At 35.8% G+C, this 20,863-nt stretch overlaps 1 protein-coding gene across 4 annotated transcripts in view; it reads right to left on the reverse strand.

Annotated features, from left to right (window-relative positions):
• Window positions 1-20,863, reverse strand: part of LOC114277456 (protein MOR1) — a 31,583-nt gene that overhangs the window by 2,339 nt on the left and 8,381 nt on the right. For 3 of the 4 annotated variants that reach the window (XM_082886763.1, XM_082886765.1, XM_082886766.1), the window contains exons 12-48: window positions 18,258-18,394; window positions 17,592-17,657; window positions 17,318-17,432; window positions 17,173-17,213; window positions 15,435-15,506; window positions 15,216-15,320; window positions 14,999-15,104; window positions 14,006-14,118; window positions 13,837-13,924; window positions 13,555-13,655; window positions 13,277-13,384; window positions 12,982-13,087; window positions 12,822-12,901; window positions 12,590-12,739; window positions 12,379-12,454; window positions 12,141-12,265; window positions 11,940-12,050; window positions 11,692-11,841; window positions 11,509-11,583; window positions 11,332-11,416; window positions 11,128-11,249; window positions 10,948-11,049; window positions 10,769-10,843; window positions 10,580-10,675; window positions 10,389-10,490; window positions 10,155-10,256; window positions 9,127-9,309; window positions 8,938-9,049; window positions 8,622-8,698; window positions 8,475-8,554; window positions 5,401-5,463; window positions 5,149-5,275; window positions 2,331-2,453; window positions 2,131-2,208; window positions 1,833-1,991; window positions 1,587-1,745; window positions 79-176 (exon numbers count right to left, since the gene is read on the reverse strand). In XM_082886763.1, the coding sequence (XP_082742889.1) occupies window positions 79-176; window positions 1,587-1,745; window positions 1,833-1,991; window positions 2,131-2,208; window positions 2,331-2,453; window positions 5,149-5,275; window positions 5,401-5,463; window positions 8,475-8,554; window positions 8,622-8,698; window positions 8,938-9,049; window positions 9,127-9,309; window positions 10,155-10,256; window positions 10,389-10,490; window positions 10,580-10,675; window positions 10,769-10,843; window positions 10,948-11,049; window positions 11,128-11,249; window positions 11,332-11,416; window positions 11,509-11,583; window positions 11,692-11,841; window positions 11,940-12,050; window positions 12,141-12,265; window positions 12,379-12,454; window positions 12,590-12,739; window positions 12,822-12,901; window positions 12,982-13,087; window positions 13,277-13,384; window positions 13,555-13,655; window positions 13,837-13,924; window positions 14,006-14,118; window positions 14,999-15,104; window positions 15,216-15,320; window positions 15,435-15,506; window positions 17,173-17,213; window positions 17,318-17,432; window positions 17,592-17,657; window positions 18,258-18,394 (3,868 nt within the window). The remainder of the gene's footprint in view (window positions 1-78; window positions 177-1,586; window positions 1,746-1,832; window positions 1,992-2,130; window positions 2,209-2,330; window positions 2,454-5,148; window positions 5,276-5,400; window positions 5,464-8,474; window positions 8,555-8,621; window positions 8,699-8,937; window positions 9,050-9,126; window positions 9,310-10,154; window positions 10,257-10,388; window positions 10,491-10,579; window positions 10,676-10,768; window positions 10,844-10,947; window positions 11,050-11,127; window positions 11,250-11,331; window positions 11,417-11,508; window positions 11,584-11,691; window positions 11,842-11,939; window positions 12,051-12,140; window positions 12,266-12,378; window positions 12,455-12,589; window positions 12,740-12,821; window positions 12,902-12,981; window positions 13,088-13,276; window positions 13,385-13,554; window positions 13,656-13,836; window positions 13,925-14,005; window positions 14,119-14,998; window positions 15,105-15,215; window positions 15,321-15,434; window positions 15,507-17,172; window positions 17,214-17,317; window positions 17,433-17,591; window positions 17,658-18,257; window positions 18,395-20,863) is intronic. The other variant, XM_082886764.1, reaches the window with a different exon arrangement.

Here is a 20,863-nt window from a genome sequence, read left to right on the forward strand (position 1 = left end):
CACGTGTGGGGGTCATGGGGGTGGAGTGTTTTTGGGGATCTGTATCATTTCTGATTATAAAAATGGATCAATAGATACCTTCTCCTGATTTCTTCCATCCCCAATTCCTGCAGGTATATGTGGATACTTTGAAGGATACGGTCAAGGTCAACCTCATATATAGTACTTTGAAGAACCTGCAACACAGGGAAGCAAAGCTGACATAAATAAAACTGCACAAGGAAAAAGCAATATCAATGGCAGAAATGTTCTCAGGCAACATTTTTTTTTCTCAAAAAGAGTTATTTTCAGAATAAAAAATAGGTCCATATAAACTTCCCTGAACAATCATTTTAATAAGCCAATCATGTGAAGTGTCTCTAAGTTATAAATGCCCAAATATTACATATTTCCTTCGATAGACTATCAATTAATCTCTCCAAGCTCCAGTTTCAATTTGAACCACATGCTTTAAATTTTGCTAGTGCTTTCTAAATGTACTGATTTGAGGGTTTAAACTAAGAAAAATGATAAATGAAGGGGGATGGGAGGAACATGGAGAGAAAACCTCTGGCAATATCAGGTGAAGTTAAATTCACTAAACTAAGAAGAACTAGATATAACAAGAAGTTGGAGGCACATTGACATAATTATCAAAGTTTGGAAGGCCTAAATAGAAAAATTAAAAGTTCAAGTTTATATTAAAAATGAAAGCAAAGTTGGAGGTACTAATTTATACTTCGTTTAATAACATCAAAGAAAATAGATTACCCAATTTTCTTGGATGTTGTAAGCTGCTGTCCAATTAAAATGGGGAGTTTGTTTAATAGGATTGATGGAAACTAAAGAAGAGGAAAGGAAGAATGATGGAAATGAATGTTTAGGTGAGGGGTGAGGGGTGGCTTTACATGTTACCATTAATCCTTGCATATTAATATAGGTTGTAAGGGAAGGAATGTAAAAGAAAGGGTTCATCCTGTTGCATTTCTGTCAACTTCTGGATAGAATGGAAATGGGCTGCTAGGTAATGGGTTGAAAATGAATGCCCATTCAAGCCTTGCATTCCCTTTCTCTTGTTTGATATGTCTTAGATAACTAGAATAGCCATTTTATTGGAATGATTATTCCAACAAAAAGTGTGAATACCTATTCCTTCCTCCAAGCTAAGTAATACGCATTCCATTCTATCATGAAATCAATCTAATACAGATTCATATCGGCAGCAAAACAGTGTAACGAAAATAGCATTCCATTCTATTCAACCTTGTATTCCATTCACACTCTCATTCCATTCATGCGTACCAAACATACCCTTTTACTCATCCACATTCCTTCCTAAATAAGAGTACGAACTCTCACCATCAACTCCCATTTCTTTCCCTCCTTTCCTTCCTTCAACTCCTCCAGCCTACCAAAAGAAGCAATAACTTCATTACCCCGGATATTAACCATAAACACTAAAGATACCCAGTTCCAAGAGGAGGAAAAAATGATGCAAACTACTTGTCTTCCATTTGAGACTCTCACACAACTTCCATAGATAAGATAATTCTTCAAATTAATGACAAGGCCAAATAAGTGGAAATAGCATCAAGCCAGAAACTTACTTTTGTGAGCTTGATCAAACATTTGACAACCAAATCAGAGAACTTCTGATTTCTAGAGGCAAAAGACTCATTTAATGCTGGTGATGGCCACCTTGAGGGGTCCAATGGACGTAAGAGATTAATCAGGACAACAAATGATGATGTCCGTTCTGCATTATCCTGCATTGGCAATATGTACTCAATATACAGATACAACATACTCCAATAAGAATAATACCAAATAGGTGCTCTATGAAATAAACTTGCCAGAATTTTCAGCATCAAAACATTCAATGCTTTTAGAAGTTGGCTGCCATCATCCATCCGGGGAACCCTATCATCCAAGAGCCAAAGCAGAAGCTCAGTGACGAGACTGTCAAGAGTACTCTCCTTCACAGCATGTGCAATCCGTTTATTTTGAAATATCTGCAACAAATGAATCACAATGAACAGAGACAAAAAACACAGGATATATCTTGCATCAAAAGTTTCTCAAATTTCTCCATCTTATGGCAATCAAATGAACTATCAAACAGAAAATGCACAGATGGATAATAAAAACTACCTGCATTAATGTGTTCAGGACATATTTACATGACCTTGAAGAGGCACCTGTGAGACTAAAGTCAAATGTCTTGGCTACCTGTAATAGATAAAATAGTTGATGAGATTTTGAATTTTTATAAATATTATAACATTAAAAAGCCAACTGAGGTCACATCAAAAAAGAAATGTGCCTCACTGCCAAGATCAAACAATTGTTACCTTGTTAGCTAAGCACGAAACAAGTCTATCAGCATCTTTCACAACATCATCCATTGCACTTCCTTCAGGATCGTTGGTTGCCTGGGCTAACTCATGGCAGACAACTTTCATTCCTTCAACAGACTACACCATAACACAATAGTAAAAGTCAGGGTTGAGAGAGAAAGAAGGGTGGTAAAAGGGAGAGTAAGAAGCACAAAGATTGACTATTATCACTTTACATTCGAGTCCAGTAAGACTGACTATTATCATTAAGGCCAAGTTTGGGAAGACTAAATAAGTGCACTTTTTGACTTTATTGTATTATGTGTAGAAAAAGTAGAGAGGAGATGTTGATTGATGTGACCCAAAAAAGATAAAAAGATGAAATAAGTGCACTTTTTTAAGTTAGCCAAACTTAAATTTACAACTGAACACGAAAATAATCACTTTATATTCGAGTCCAACTCGTGACAAGGGAAACAGTTGCATGCACATGCACTCCTTTCCTTTTCTTTTCACTATAATTTTCATTGAGTCATTCCACTGCAGACCCAAGGCCATTTGAATTTGAAGCCAAAAGAGAGCCTTGGGGTACACTCACTTTTGCAATTTTGTCTAGGCTCTTAAAGCTAGAGCTATGAGACCGACCCTTTCTCATTGAACTCGTCGGATTCTGAATCAGCAGCTCCAACTTAGCAGAAGGGGCACATTCTCACCCCTTAATCAACATAGGGCCCGCAACTTGTGCCCTTTTTGGTCTGATTCAATAAGGCTCTCATTGAGGCCTTACTTAAAAGGGCCTCTCAGCCCCAACTAATCCACCATCACCGTGGATGTTGATCACTTGAGAATTGAAGTAACACAAAAGACAAGGAGATCCTCAAATAATTGGACAACCATATATAGTGCATACAATGGTAAATGTTGTTTCAAGGACTCTGCTCCTCGCATGAGAAGAGTTTGGCTCGACCTATAGGCTCACTGACATCAATTTCAAAAGAATAAATAAAATGATAAACGGAATCAAAGAATGATTAGTAACTTGTTTCTATTTGTTTACAACTTACTTTCCCCCATTTTCTGCAAGTAATTTATTATTATTTTTCCTTAAAGTAATTATTATCACATATTGTTTACAATTTGGATGGTCAATAGTGCAGTGGGATTTTCAAGACATTCTACCAAAATTTTTTATTTACTGTCCATTCATCATAGGTTTTGCCATACACTTGTGTCATCAAATCAGCAGTTATCTAGATGGCTCAACCAAGTACACCTTAAACTAACACACGCGCACACACACACAGAAGGTACTCAAAAAAAAGGAGTATATTATGCATCACAAAAGATATTCACATCATACAGGCTACAGCTGAGTAGGCATAATTGCACAGCTACGCATTATCTGTTTCATGCAATAATAGTCAGGAACCCAGTGGACTCTTATAGTATTAGCTTTTGTCAAGAATTTTAAGTGAAAGGAATCAATGTCAAATTTAGAGAAGTTCAAGACGTACCCAATTCCCCCCCCCCCCCTCTTCCCCTGCGCAAGGGGTCCAAACTCTTAGAGAACCTGAGTCACTAACAAAGCTTGAATGTAGTACCAACCTGTACCCAAAGTTTTTAAAGGCGAATGCGTACCTCGAAGCGTTTTACCCTTCATGAGGCGAGGCGTAAGCATTTCAAATTTAGTGAATAAATTAAATATTTTAAAATAGTAAAAAAAAATATAAACAAGTAAATATAAATGTGTAAATACTTTTCTCCTTAAGATTTTGAACATTCTACTACATTAAAAGGAAGTTTTCCTTCACTGAAAGTGAAATTGATATTCTTGACTTTAGTGATTGAGCTTCACTTGACCATTAACTGTGTTCTTTTTTTATTGATCATTTACTTAATTTTTCTTGTAGAATATAGTCGCAAAAAGGTTTTCTTTCTATTTTTTTTTTATGTTTAAACAATCTATTAAACCCCTGCATGTGCGTACCCCTCACATGCTTATGCGCAAAAAGCACACTTAAGGCATATGTCTCAAACTGTGATACGCAAGCCTTTGGGAATTAATGCCTAAAAATCAAAGCCTTGATGCGTTTTACCTTAGCCTCGAGGCGAGGCAAGCATCAAGGCGAGTCTCAGGAAAGCCTTTTAAAACTCTGCCCGTACCAGACAGAATGTGTAATTAATTACTGGCATAAATCATTATGGGTGTTCATCACATCTATCCCATGGAGCTCTACTGGCCCTATAGTCAGGAAGCCAGTGGACTCCTATAGAATTAACTTTTGTGAAGAATTTTTATATGAAAGGAATGAGATGGGAAATTTGCAGTAGCTCAAGACGGGCCAAATTCCAATTCCCCCCCGCGGCAAACACGGGGTCCTAGCTCTTAGAGAACCTGAGTCACTGACTAATCTTGAATGTAGTCCCATCCATACTAGATGGAATGTGTAATTAGTTAGTGGCATAAATCAGTGTGTGTGTTCATTATATCCATCCCATGGGGCTCTGCTGGCCCTAGTTCTAAATATCAGTATGACAAAAGGAACTTGTCCAACGTTTAGGTTTTCTTAGAACCAAGCAAATTTTAACATTTTCCAATCTCTAAATGTTAGATTCCCCCACACCCCCCAAAATATGCATATATATATATACATATATTCCCAACAATCCAAGTGCGCTAACAACAAAGGAGACAAAGCAATACCCAATAATAGAAAAGAAAAAAGAAAGAAATGTAAACAAGATACAAAACCCATTAATGCAAATTCATTCCAGCAACATAAATGTGAACATAACAATAAAAAATACCAAAATTACACAATCTAAAAAGAACCTGCTCAGGGGAGCCATATTCAATGATATCAATGGCTTCATTCCATTCAGTGGGGCCATTTGCAATTGCAATTGTTCGGGGAATTGACTGTCTCTCCATGTGAAGATCAGGATGACCATAATTGTCCCTAAAATAAATAAAGCAATAAATATTAGCATCCAAAACAAGGATAACTAAAAAGCCATATGCATATCAAGATGAAAAAAGGAGCACATAAATTGAAATTTTTAAATGCATAAAATCCTGCAGTACCTAGTTAAGATTGGGCCAGAGACAGATCGTGTAACTTCACCACTTTGTTCTGCTACATCAGACCTAGAAATCATAAAGCAGACATGTTGAAAAAAGCTAAAATTAATTCTAATTTCCAACTAGACAATACCCATGTAACTTGTTTATGCAAAATATAGTATTTATTTCAGTTGACAAGACTTAACTATGTAGATCAGAAGATTAAACCGTTAGTTTAAACTACACACATTAGATAACCTAAGGGATATGAGTGGAACCATGAACAAGAAGCAATTCCCAATATGGGACAACAATTTAAACTGACTGGAAGCAGAGAAGATGAAGAGACCATCACAGAAATATAAAAATAAATAAAGACAGCTGAGGGGGGAAAAAGCATGTTAGAAGTTAGGTAAAGAGTTGCCATATTTTGGAAGGGAAAATGACACCAATAACCCCAATATGTAGACCCAAAAAAGAGGTGAAAATTGAGAAATTCAACTTTATACTTTCTTGTGAAGATAAGGGATTATTCAGTATCATAAAAATCTGTTTCACATTTGCTCTTACAAAGGTGCATGCAACAGATGGTGCTTAAAAGTACAAGCATACTAGCACATGAATTACTCATTCAAACATCGCAAATATAAAAAATAATAAAATAATAAAAAAAACAATACCAACAGAAGGATGGCCAAGGGTACAGTGCAAATGCAAAGAATATTCATCTAAGAGATGACACCAAATGACTTGATCATCGTACAATAATGACAATTAACATAGTATCAATATACAAAACACATGACCATACTTAGTCCATTTGCCAAAGAACAATATCTTTCTCAAAAAGCAAGAGCCCCATTAGAATGAAAAACCAAAAGAGGAAGGAAAAAAAATTTTTTTTTTTTTTTAAAATGGAGCTGCTTAAGTTCATTCTGAAAAATAACATAATTTCCGTAACGGTAAAATAAGAGCTTGTTACTCGAGAACAATACAATGATTGCATTGGACCCGACACCTAAAGCAGCCAGAAATAACTAAAGTGATAATGGGTTATCTACAAGGCAACACACGTCTTTCATGTTAGCATATACAGAAAATATCTTGCCCAAGAAGTGTTGGCTACGGCTTTACATGCAGAGTATTAAAACAAATATTAGTCAGGATCAAGACATACGATATTAATCATTTTTTATTTTTATAAGAAATAGGGCTGCTCAAAGAACCAAGAGACCCAATTAATCCGATAGAACTGACTTGACCAGATTGAAAAGTCAAAATGGTTGGTTAGGTCCCAGTTGCACATTTTGAAAAATATAACAAGTGGTCGATTGTCTGTTTTAGTCTGAATCCAACCGACCGTAAATGTAAACAAAGAATTACACATGTCAATAGAAATGAGAAGAGGGATTACCCCCCCCCCCCTTCTCTCTCTCTCTCTCTCTCTCTCTCTCTCTCTCTCTCTCTCTCTCTCTCTCACACACACACACACACACACACACGAGTCTCACCCATCCCCTCTGAAACTATGACTGCCTCTCTCACCGATCTCCTTCACAAGACCCCACTCTGGTCTTGTATACCCTCATGCCGAAAATACAACGTATCTGAGATCTCCACCCACACATGACAACTGATATGAGATCTACACGGCAACATGTAACAGATCTGAGTTCTCCATGGCAAAATGTAACAGATTTAAAATCTAAGAATTGAGATCTCCACTCTCGCACAACAGATTTTGGATCACACATGGCGAATTTTGCAGGACCACCGAAAATAGTCTCTCTCCTCTATCCATCTCTCATTATCACTCTTCTTGTTCACCTACGTTACACGGACTCAGGTGTGGGTATCCAGTGTGGGTGCATATCTAGAGGTCAAACACTTCAAAATTAAAATTTGAGGATACGTGGATATGGATCTAAATTTAGATACAGGTAAGGGGATAGGATAAATAGTCATTTTTTTAAATATCTTTATTATATAAATATGAGTTAAATAGTTATTTTTTAAATATATTTATTATTTTTTATCTTACGTATTATTTTTATTGATAATATTTTTAATTTATCCATATAACTTATTTTTAATTGACATATATATATTATAAACTAAAAAAGTATAACAAATAAGGAATAATAAAATATATTAAAATAAATAAAATACAAAAATTATATGATTTATTTTATAAATTTTATTAGATTTTTTATTATTATATATGATTTAATTAGATTTATCATTATATAACAAATTATATGTTAAAATGGGTGTTGTGGGGGGGGGGGGGGGGGGGGGGGAATAGAGATCGAGAGAGATAAAGACTGAGAGAAGACTGAGAAAGAAAAGAGGAGAACGACACAAATGAAGACAGAGGAAAGACGAGATCGAAGTCATCGAAGCCACGACCAGAGGGATCGAAGTCTTCACCCTCTCGAAGTCGACAACCAAGTTCTCACCTTGCTCTCTTCTCTTTCGTTTTTTCTGAACATAGTCGTATCTGTTTGTAAAGTGTTGTATCCCGCACCCGTACCCATGTCGTGTCATGTCGACACGGGTACCTCCGAAATTCTGAAGAGTCCGTGTAACGTAGTTGTTCACTCAAGGAATGAAAACGGCCGACCAAAACCAACCATTTAACCCAATGAGTAGGCTCGGACAACAATGGATGGACAAGTCTCTCACCCTAAATATTTGTTCAGTTGACTGGCTAAGGAGGAATAAGCTTGAACAGACCGGAGAACACCCCAAATCACAAAATGACACAAGGCCTAGCTTTTATCTCTATCTCGTCTAGGCTAACATACAAGTATATCAAAATAAAATAAAACAAAAAGTTGATAACAATAGTCAAATCAAGAAACCATACAAAGCAATCGAGTTTTTAACATTGGCATCCACGATGCACAGTCAAAAGTTTTCTAAAGCAACAATATTTTGTAATAATTATATATATTCCCATCAAGACAAACAACATTATGAACTAAAACTTCAAATTCAATAAATACAGTCCAAACAAAGAAAGCAGCAAACACCTGATACAAAAATAGAACAATAGTAAGCAAGGTGCTTAGTAGAAAGGCAGAGAGACACACCCATTTTCCCTAACAGAACGCCTAAATGCATTTCTTGCTTCCCCAGGCTTTCCCTCCTTCCTTTTGTCCATCTCTCGGGCCTGACAAAATACAGCGAGGTGAACGGAAAAAACAGAAACGAAACAAATTGCAAAATTATGTACTCACCTTCCATTTAAATCTATCATCTAACATGCTCCTTTGAGCATCTGTCAGCTTCCCAACATATCTCCATATGTCATCACCTACCAAAAAATTGAATCAGACAACTCCCTAATAAATCTACCAAATAGCAGTTCTTACCAAAGTGGGAAAGAACCTTTTTCCTTAAAAACAGAAACAAAAAAATGCTAAAAACAGAAACAATGAACAATGGAACCCCAAGAAGAAAAACAATTAAGAGTAAATCAGAGGTTAAATACTGCAGTCCTATCCCAAGAAACCAAACACCAAATCAGTTTACAGGTGCTAAAATATAACTCACCAAAAATTTTATAACCAGTAGCCAGAGTATTTAAAGCAGCTTTCCGAATTTCACCATCGCGTTCTGCTGTTAAGCTTGCAACAATCTGCAAGGATTTCAACTGTCCGGCAATCTGTAGGGAAAACAAATGATAAAAGAGTCAGTAACTTTTAAAGAAGAATGAAAGATCAGATAGCATTCCAATTTTACCTCTGCTCCGTGATTATCAATTAAGAATCCAACAAGATCCACACACTCAATCCGGGTTCGGTTGTTTCTGGAACGCAGACCCTCCAAGATATAGAGGAAAGTTTTCCCTGCTGAATATGCATGAATTATTTGTTTTATCAATTCCCGCATTTTTTCTCGTACTTTCTCTATGTTGTGTCCAGACTGCAGGAAAGTAAGTTAACGTTCAGAAAGAAGTTTAAAATTCTTGTAATGATAACCAAACTAAATGAAAAACAACCTGAAATGTCAGTTCTTATAATAGTATCAAACAGGTAATGGTAACAAGTCAGCTCTGGGCAAACTTTGGGCCAAATTCAATCTTCCAAAAGACTCCAACAAGTCTGACCCAGAGAGACAAAATGATCCACCCCAATTTTTACAGGGTTCACTGTTACAACTTGGGAAGAAGAATATCAAATGTTGAGAAATAAGAACAGTTTGAAGAAAGACTGAACCTTGATTATTCAGGAAAAAGTGTAACATAAGCATTACAAATCATTGGGTGATTCCTCTACTCGACCCTCTTCTATATGTATAACAGAAATCTCTAGTTTGTTACAGATTGTTAATAATCCACTATTAGAATTCTAACAAATCATAGAATGGCATGATATCTATTTAAATAACCAACTTCAGCTTAACCAAGGGATCAATGACTCAACTCAGCTTCAAACTCAGTTCTACAGCTCTTCCAAGTATTGTAACATTCGCTAACGCAAAAAATCGATATTTATAAATACAGCAATAGCTTGAATTTTTTTTATTTTTGATAAGTAGAAATTGCTTGAAATCTAATTATATTGTAAAAGTTTTTCTGCAAAAAGATGAAAGAAAAAACAAGGAAACAAAGAAAGAAGAATATATTGAATTCTAAAAGAAACCAGGTTAAAATGGCCAGCATGCAGATTTCCCATCTTGTTTTAAATTTAGTTAAAAAGTTGCAAATTCCTATTCGGCTAACAGAATATATACAAGCACAAAATTCAAGTAGTTCAGAATTCTTTTACCTTCTCTATCAAGCAAGGAAGAAAAATGGCTGCTTCTGACTCAGTCAAAGTGTAGCCCTCACTCCTTAACATGTCAAAAAGTTCAGGAAGAAACTCGAGTACCTGATTTTTTTTTGGGGGGGGGGGGGGGGGGGGGGGGGGGGGGGGAATAATAACTGAATTTAATAACAGCAAACACATCACTTGAATTACTGAATGAACATGTCAAATATGAAAACTAAACAAATAATATACCTTCAACAGGCATGACGTGTTAGATTCACAGAATCGTAGAACAAACCACCTAAGAAGTATATCCAGAACTTCAATTATTTCCTTTCCAATGGATGGGAGAGCCTGGAAAGTCAACATAAGCCAAAATTAAACAGGACATTTGCACATTCTTAGTAAATGAAAATACCAGAAGTGTGAAATCAAAAGACCACCTTATGCAGCATCTCAATTCCATCAACTTGCTTCTTGAAGTCTGTGCTGAGAAGCCTCCTATGCAAATCCTCTCTGCAATACTTCATAAGATCATTCTGTGACAAACAGACGATCAAGTAGTCTGTCAAATTCGTAGAAGGAACAACGGCATAGCAAGAAACCATCCACGAACAATAAAAAGCACATACCTCAAGATCTTGAATCTGCTCTAACCGTGGCTCTTCAAATTTAAACTTGCGGACAACCAATCTCTCCCGTTCATCCTGCAAACAACTCAATCAATTGACAGCTGCACTAAACTAATAAAGCTCACATAGACTTGAAGCATATAAACTTCACATAGCCAAGAAGCACGTATATATTATACCTTATTTGAATCCTTCACATTTAATAAAGCCTGAGACTGAAGAGTGATGTCTTGAACAGACATGATTGATTCTGGCCTTGAACCCTTTGTTGAAGTTACTCTCTACCCAAACCAAGAAAAACCATCAATATCTTTATTATTGTTCAAAAAGAAAATAACTTAAACTGGGTAAGAACATACCGAAGAAACTGCCCTATTTCCAGCCCGTCGATCACCATTACCATTAGAGCTAGATTTCCCAACTTTTGATCCACTTTTCGATGATGGCCCCATCGATATTGTTTTAGCCACTTCAAATGTTTCTGGGAACAAAGAAAAATTATATCACAATTAAACAGCACTACAAAAGATAATAAAACCTCAGCAAACTTCACTACAACATACCTTGAAAAGCCCCATAGTGCTGCTTCAGTCGTTCAAGAACAATAGCTAAGGCAGGTCCTTGAATATCTTTCAAATTCTTGGTCACCTAGTCATGTAACAAGACAATAAGAAACTCAGGACTTCTGCTAGATTTTTAACAAAAACCAAAGGAGGCACCAAAAATTTTTGTCAACATACTGCATCAGGACCACAGACTCTCAAAATTTCACCAATGCAAACTTCAGCTGCTTTACGAACATCTGCTGATTTATCCTATATATAAATGCAAAACCATGCAATTAAATAAAGTGATAAAAACAAATGCATATATTGCCCTTAAATTACTTTTCTGAAAATTTCAAATTTTGCAGCAGTAAATACCGTCATAGCAGAAGCAGTTGGTTTTAGCAGATTTACAGCATCAGGAAAATCGCTTAAGCCACTAAGTTGCCTTGATAGCCAATCAAAAAGATCCTTGCGCCCTTCCGTGCCAAGCTTCGCATCCATCAAAGCAGTAGTGATGTAAGGCACCTAATAAAGAAACAGAATTGGAAAATTTATCAGAGAAGCATGACAAATATATAAAAATTAATTAAAAAATAAACAAAATAGAGAAATTGGAACCCAACCATTTTGTCGAGATGAACAGCAGCAAGCCAAGCATCTAAAGTAGTCAGAGTGCTTTCTCTCATATGTTTTTTATTGTCACCAAGGCATTTCAAAACATCTGACAGTATACCCTGCAAGAAACAACTTCCCAATATTAAAGTCAAATTTAAAGGACAATAGAATACAAAGTTAGAAGGAAATTTAGGTTTAGAGCAAACAACCTTGCTAGACTTCTCAACTGCAAGTCCCATTGCAGATGCAACAGCACCAATAGTAGAGAGAGTTGCCATTATCAAATTTTTGTTGCTGTCATATAGGCGCCCTCTAAGAGCACCAAATAACTCCACTGAAAGTCAATATCAAAACAAAAATCAAAGAGAATGGCAACACAACAACCAATAGACAACAACCAATAGATTGAAGTAAAAGAACAATGCCAATGAGTTTAGAGTTTGATACCAGTTCCTATTGGTTGGATGCGCTTATTGGCCTCTTCCAATATTTTATTTACAGCTTCAATAGATTCTAAACGAATCTGGAACAAAAAGAAACAACATATCCAGGAGGAACATAATGAACAAGAGTTACCATTCATCATAAATGTAACACGATGAAACAAGACTAGATTACAGGCGAATCGTTTATATAAATTAGACGCGAAAAACCAGACCTTCCAATCAGAACTTTCCAACCCCTTCAACAAAGCAGGTGTGATCTTTCCACTAATATCTTCACGTGGTAGGCTATCAAGCCCACCACCAGACAATGCCGATGTGGATTCCAATACCTTTACAGTTTTCTTTGGAGCTGCGGATGCACCCTGCAAATCACAATTAGAGCTATAAACAACCCCAAAATAAGAAACAATCAGGAACAAAATAGTGAACCCAACTCAACCATACCTCAAATGGATTTTTTTCACACTCAGCTTCAAGTGCACTTAGAAGAGCAGGTTTGACATCTGAAAGAAATCCCTTGATGTCTGCAACAACAGGTGTATCTTAGAATTCTTATCCTTAACTCAACATATCCCTAGTTTTCACAAACCAAATGACAAGTTACCTGGACCAACAAACTTATGTAAAGCACCAATTAGTTTAATAGTGGCATTTCTAGTGGCAGCAACACTGGATTGCAAACCCGTATCTTTGCAAAAATCAATTAAATCCTATAAATACAAACAACAATATCCGACTGTCACAATTCGAACTAGAACACTTCTACTCAAGGGAGAAAATAAATAAATAAACAAATAAACAAGTCACTGGGCATAATTTGCACTGCAACACTTATCCCTCCAAGAAAACAAAAACATAATTTTATGACGACACTATCTCTGTATAAGAATAGGAAGTACCTTAAGTTTCAGAAGAGAAACACCAAAGTCTTCAACTGCTGAAACCATCCATAGTAAACCCTCACTAAGAACCTTGGGATTCTTATGCTCCTTCATGATTTTGTACAGCTAGCACAAAGCAAACTCAAAGGTTTAGTCAAACCAATCGAATAGGGAAAAACTAACAAATCAATAGACAACCTCCCGGCCTCAGTAGAAGGCTCCATCTAAGCACCTGTTACGAGAAGATGTTTACTACCAGTGAAAACATGAAGTATAAAAAGAACAGCCAGACTTACTCTATCAAAAATAAATCCTGGGCCTACAGCTTCAGAAAAAGTAGTAAGGCACTTCATGGCGTGAGCGCGGGTCTTGATATCCGCAACCCGTTCGCTTATACCTATCCATAAGGCATATTAAGCCAAGATATATAAATCAGCCAATAGATAAAAACTGGCATAATAAAACTGCAACTTAATCAAAAAAGTTATCCAGCCAGATTTGTTAGAGACAACTAGCTCAGCAATCAAGCCCCTAGACACCAACAGTACTCCTGGATGTTTAACAACCTAATTACTCACCATGTAGGCAAAGAACAACACATTTTTTTGGAAACTTGGATGCAGTAGAAGCTATGTGAGTGACAACATCAATAACCTGTTGCTGTACCTGCAAATTTCAGTACATGATGATTAATAAACTAACAGCCATAACAACCCCGCCAGTAAGATAAGCAAAAAAGTTAAATACCTGAATGTTTTTCTCACTCCATCCAGGAACAACACAGAGCAAACGAATTAGGATCTCCACCGACTGGTTGATTTCCTGTATCCCCTCCACCTGCTCTTTAAGTGAGACAATGGCTGCAACAACAGGGGGGTTACTCACTATACATTCAAGCATGATGTGAAACACTTGTAACATGTGCAAAACTAAAAAGGTATAAACATTGTGCAATCAAAGAGACATAAAAATTGGGGGACAAAGTCCAACCACTTTACGATACCATAATCAATATAAAAAGATGAAGTTAACTTGCTGAACCAGTAATGCCAAAGCAAAACATGCAAACTTCTAACAAAACCACAAGCACTGTATATAGACATGTGACACACATCTCCTCTGAACATAGAAGGTCATGAGAGACAATTTTGGGCAAGAGACTAAACCAATAATGTATACTTCACCAGCATGCCATTGCTTTTTTTTTTTTTTCTTTTGGGTAAGCAACCAAAAGATAAGAACCTTAATAGTTCCACTATTAAAGTACTAATATTTTAATTTTTATCCTCCTTTTGGGTGTCATTGTCAAATCCTACTCCAACACAAATACAATTCAATGATTGCTAATTGGACATTGAGCAGTTATATCAGACACTAATTACTTCTCTAGGTAGCATATCTTACAAATGATGAGTTATTGAAGACCTAACAGGAACTTATTCAGGCATAGTTAACTATCAAAGCTCCATCCCCTTTAAATGACCTAAAATTCGCAATTCACCTGAAGTGGGCCCTTCAGCACAATAAATGTTTTTCTCACTTTCCAATTTCCCAATAGGCAATAACATAGCACATAAATTCGAGGAATGGCACAAGTGACATTCCATACATTGGTAAACCCAGCGTCATAAACTTTGACGCTCTTTCATTCTTCCCTTCATGATCACCAAAACTCATGGTACATGTTCAAGAGATATCAGAAAAACTAGGTATCAACACTGGACATAGAGAGAGAATAACCTTCCAGCCGTTCTTTCCATACAGCACTCTTCAATTGTGAAATACTATCAGCATTTATAAGAGAACCTATTCTGCTTTCAATCTCTTCAAGACTCATATCAGCTGGCTGCAAGCATTAACCACACGCAATAGTGTAACATTCAGTGCTAGGTTGATGAGAACAAACAAGGAAAAGGACAAACATCAAATAGCTAAAATAAAATTGTCAACAATTTACCTCAACGTCTTCAGGTTCAGCTGGTTTGGACGTTTTTAACTGTCCAACAGCATCTCCTTTCTTATTGACACCCGATTTTACAGCCCCTCCTTTCTTACTAGCAGGCTGAGAAAACATATAAACCCAATAATAGAACACAAAGCCGCAAAAAAATGTTATCTAACACAATATGCATAAAACAGGACATGCTAAGAAAAAAAAATAAAAGAAAGTACTCACAGCAGCCTGAACAGGTTTCTTCCCACTAAGCATGCTTACTGCCGATTTTTTGACAAATGATCCTTCAGAAGCCTGCAAAAAGATTAACATGTACATCATATCGAAGATAGATAAACATGTCGAAATGACTCCATGGAGGCCTAAATTCATAAGATTTGAATTTCACATGCATTTATTCAAATATTAAATTGATTACTATGCCATGCTTTTATTTTACTCAGAAAATCATTTTACCATCATGAAAATAGAATTGGTGATACTACATGATGAAGATTTATAATCCATGAGATGAATCAAAAACCAAGGCATAGATCAAGGAAATGCCACGAATCACAAACTTTAAGGGTCTAGTAACTGAATATTGAACCTAAGGCTTGCAACACCATGAGACATAAATTTGCGTTAAGCTTTGATTTTGTCTTCTCCCGTATATAGCACTAATAGCACATTATATTTCTTTTCCCAAAGAGACAAATTTTACTATGAAAACCGAAGGAATCTACCTTGACCATGGATAATTGTTCAGTTCAAGGCAACTCTAGCATCATGGTTAATAAATCAGGATATGAGAATGGTGAGTCTAGTAGATTGAATCGTAGAATCGGATCAAGAATCATAAGATTATCCTTTTATAACAATGAAAAAAGGTAAAAATACCAACAAGGATGATGCATAATGAAGAAAAGGTGAAAAATCACCAACCCAAAGATCCTAACTGCAATCCTACAAGATCCTACTTACAATCCAGCTATAATATACCAATTTTACAACGATTTGGATCTTTTTGACCATTTAGGGTCATAAGATTCTACAATCCCACAATCCAAATCACAACTGTTATTATCATGTCTAGCATATACATGAGAACTCGAGTTTTAGGCCCTTGGAGCATTTGGATCCATTCTCATCCTTAAATGCACACATTAGATGGGTCCCTAGATCAACAAATAAGATCAAAAATGTTGGCTTAAAAAGGGAACATCTTAGTCACTTCCTATGACAGGTCATTTTTAACCTCCATAAAATTTCAATTGGATCTGAAAAGAGTGTGGGCTTTGTTTTGCAATTGGTCATATAGCTTTGTTAGTCCTATGGTTCGGTTTTGATGATGTCTTTGGATGCTTTGGGTGGTTGTGTTTCATTGTAATATATGCTTGACATCGCTAACACAAAATTAGTACCTTGAATTTGATAAACTTGTGCCTACTCTCTCATAATTATCCCATTATCTTGCTTTAATACTTGGTATATTGATTTCAAATCATTGGCATTTGAGCACACACTCATACTCTTCCATTCTAAAAATTGGTCTTTACTTTGGGTAATATACATCAATGTTTTATTCCTTCTTCACATTTTCATAGCATAGTAATTTTACGTTTAAGGTTTTACTTGTTAACCCAATTCAACCCCCTCTTGGGTTGCCCACCTGGGTTGGGTAACAAGCTTGTTATTGTCTTGAAGCACCCCTTTTTCACTTCTTTTTTTTTTATAATCTCATCCATCCATTGTATCTTCTTTTCTCTAATGAAATTCCATGGATCCTTATCTTTTGTAGAAGAGATGAAGGAGGTAAGTAATTGTAAAAGCAGAACCCTTTTGAGTAAGCCAAAAATGGAATTTTCATTAGAAGTTCCATCCACCAAAATTCTAGTGTCAAGATTACTTCATGAAGCCCAAAAATTTCTATTAGTATATAACGCATGGCCATTAATTTGAAAGGCAAGAATAAACTCACCACTGCAGAAGAAATGCTTCCACTAGAAGTTTGAACTGTAACTGGCATATCATGATTATTATCAGAATAGAGAAAACCTCAAAGAATGTATCATTTTTACAGGAGAAAAATTGTAACAAATTTAAAACAATAAAATAATTCAAACCTGAGCTTGTACCAACTGAAACAGCACCAGAACCCGCAATGATTTCTGAAAGCTTCTTTTTTCTAACATCATCCAGTTTCTCCAATGATTTTTCCAAAGGCCTCATGCCCACCAACTAGAATCGAAAGAAAAATGAAGAAACAATAATTAGAGCAACAGAAGTAACTAGCAAATCTTGGTCTATTTCTTTCACAAGTTTGGGGAAAAAAACAAGAATCAAGTTTTACTAGGAAGACATGATATAGTTGAGTAGCAATATGATTGAAAGGAATACCTTAGCCACTGCTGCCAAAGCAGAAAAGGCTGCATCCCTCACTTCTGGAGTCCCATCATTGAGGCACTAAAAGAATTTGATTTAACATAAAATTTAAACAATATCAGCATTATATATGGACACACATACACACACACAATAACAATAATAATAATAAGTATACGAATTCCAGATGATTCAAATTCAAGAAATTAGAGCATAGAGGGTTTTTAAAAAAAATAAAATAAAATAAGAAAGTAGCTAGAGCATGACAATTAGACAGCAACCTCACAGTCTATACAGAAGCGAGACCACTATGCATGCAACATGTTGATCTTACATGTTCACACAATTTAAGCCTTTTATACATGTAAATAACTCAAAAAAATTATACTATGTAATCATCATTCAAAAGAAAATTGGTGAATGAAATAAAGTCGACTTATTAGGGGAAAAAATCAACTCTTAACCCCCAGAATCTATATTCACATTATGGTTAAAACATCCAAATTCTCTCCACAAATCTTTTAGCACCATAAACTTGAGTAGCAACCAAAAAAAACTCCCATTCAGAGCTTGTAGGCAGGTGGCACAAAGGTCATAAATCATAATATCAGTCACAAAAATCTAACACAAACATTTGATATGTCTATGTCTAGATCAACATTATGCATGGAATTTACTAACCTCCATGGATATCGGAACATATTCCTTGTGTACTTTGAGAACAACAGCTTTGTTGCTAGTCTCAATACAAAATGCCACCCAGTTCAAAGTCAATGAGCGCACAAGAGGAACTTTATTTTTTGTCGCTGTCTTGACATCTGCAGTAAACAAATTTTTGCACGATTAGGATGAATTTCAAAAGTAATAGTCTAGAGAGAGAACCGTGCTAGGATTTACAGCAGGCAAAAAAAACTAACCCTCCATTTTCCAAATCATCGCATTATAGAACCATACCAAGACAATATGTAAACCAGCAGACAACAAACAATAAATGAATTCAACATAGCAGCATGTGTTGGCACAATTGTGAGAGAAAAATAAGTACAATTATTTAATACTAGAACATCACCAAATAAATAGACATCAAATCGAATAGATAACAAACAATAGACATGCATTCAACAAACCATGCATTGGCACAATTGTTGGAGGAAAACAAGTACGATTATTTAACACTACAATATCACCAAATAGACATCAAATCCAACTCTTATCTTTTGGAATTAACAAATACAATTATTTAAGACAACAACGTCACCAATAGCCATCCATCCTATTCACAACTTTTATCTGATGGAATGGAACTAACATCAAACAAAATGGATCATCAAATATTGAAGATGGGCATGACAGCCCATAGGATGTAAAAATGGGTAGAGAGCGAACAGAGATGGGCATGACATGACTACCTTTCCCATTTCCTTTATTGCTTTGCAGATTCACGGTAGCTCCATTTCTTAGCTGTGAAAGTTCAGTATTTTTTTTTTTTTTTTGTCCACTTAGGCATTTAAACACAATCAACACTGATGTCTTGCACATCCCATTTCCATGAGACAAACAGATTTGAAGTGATTATTCAACAATATGTAGAAGAGATGACAAATAAAATTTGAATATTCAATGTAACAGTGTTCTACAGCACATTCTCTATTAGGAGCTATTTGTAGTTTGGAAAATTTTATTCATACATAAAATTCATATACAACATCGTTGTTTCTTAAGTAGAGGAGTGCGTCTAGGGTACTATGTGATAAATGAGTGCCCACTAGACTAAAAAAAAAGTTCTATAGAATAGCTATTAGACCAACGATGTCGTATGGGACGGAATGTTAGGCAGCTACGAAACAACATGTAGATAAGATGAGTGTTGCTGAGATGAGAATGCTAAGGTAGATGTGTGGCAAGACTAGAAAAAACAGAATTTGAAATGAGTATATTCGAAAATAAATAGGAGTATTACCCATAGAAAATAAGTTGAGAGAGAATAGATTGAGATAGTTTAGTCATATACAACAAAAACCAACAGAGGCAGTAGTGAAAAGATGTGATATGATGACAGTAGATGGAAGTGTTAAGGGAAGGAACAGACCTTGATTGACGTGGACAAGTGTAGTAAATAGTGATATGAATCTCCTTAATTTAACTAACCAAATGGCCGTTGATAGAGTCGAGTGGAGAAGAATGATTCGTGTAGCCAACCCCATTTGATGGGACTTAAGACTTTAGTTTGGTTTGGTTTGGTTTGGTTTACATAAAATTCATACAAAAAAACTTCACAAGAATGATGTGGCAATGCCATCATTATTGTAAATAAATTCATCTTCAATGGGTGATTTATTTTGAAGTGAAAGGTCCACAATGATCCACATCATTATGTATAAAAATTATGTACGAATTTATTGTTTGTATAATGACTCCTGTAGTTTTGTTGGCTAAAATCAACAAAATTATGCGCATTTATTTAGATTCAATTCAATCCAAACAGATGTGGGGCGGAAAACAACATTATACCACTAGCATTCAGCCACCAGGAGATGCAATGCAGAAGATTCAGAGAGGATAGGTCAACATAGCAGTATTAGGAAAATACTTTAACAAAGCCAGTTTAGCTACAGCAGCGTTAAGAAGAAATGGCATGTGAAAGATCACCACATAACAAGGCCTATTCCGATGGATGACTCAGTAAAGCAGTTCCTAGTTGATGAGCGATTTTGAGATTAACCAATGGAACCTCAAGATTAAGATGGAACCAGTAGCAGTCGAGGAATAATTACCTAATGGTGGCATTATAAATGAGAAGGAAAGCTAAGACAAAGGAGACACAGACACTTCCAACAATACTGAAATTACTTCACTTGGCCATACTCAAAATATTTCCTCTAGGAGCACAAATAACGGTAACCCTTCAACTTTGTAAAAACTTTTCCTCCCTTTCCTTTTCCTATCTCAATCTCTGCAATGATCAATACATGAACAATTTTTCAACTTGCCGAAGTTGCTCCTTGAAAACAACCTCCTGAATATTACAACTTCAGCACGTTTTGCCAGAAATAATATTTTTGTTTGTTAATTTACTTGTGAACAAGAAACATAAGAATGCCTCTCCAAATGTGTGTGCCATGTACAACGACTAAATCAATTCACCAATTGCATGTTTGTATTTTATTCATTTGCTTATTTTATGTGGAAGCAACAGTTATTTTTGGTTTAAATAGTTGGCTGGTGTCTCAAAAATATTGTTTTGCCAATCCAGACTGAGTCCAGGTTGAGGTAGCCAGAAAGAAAAC

The sequence above is a fragment of the Camellia sinensis genome, chromosome 9 (genome assembly GCF_055761805.1).
Source record: "Camellia sinensis isolate YWXY chromosome 9, ASM5576180v1, whole genome shotgun sequence".
Lineage (NCBI taxonomy): Eukaryota > Viridiplantae > Streptophyta > Magnoliopsida > Ericales > Theaceae > Camellia > Camellia sinensis.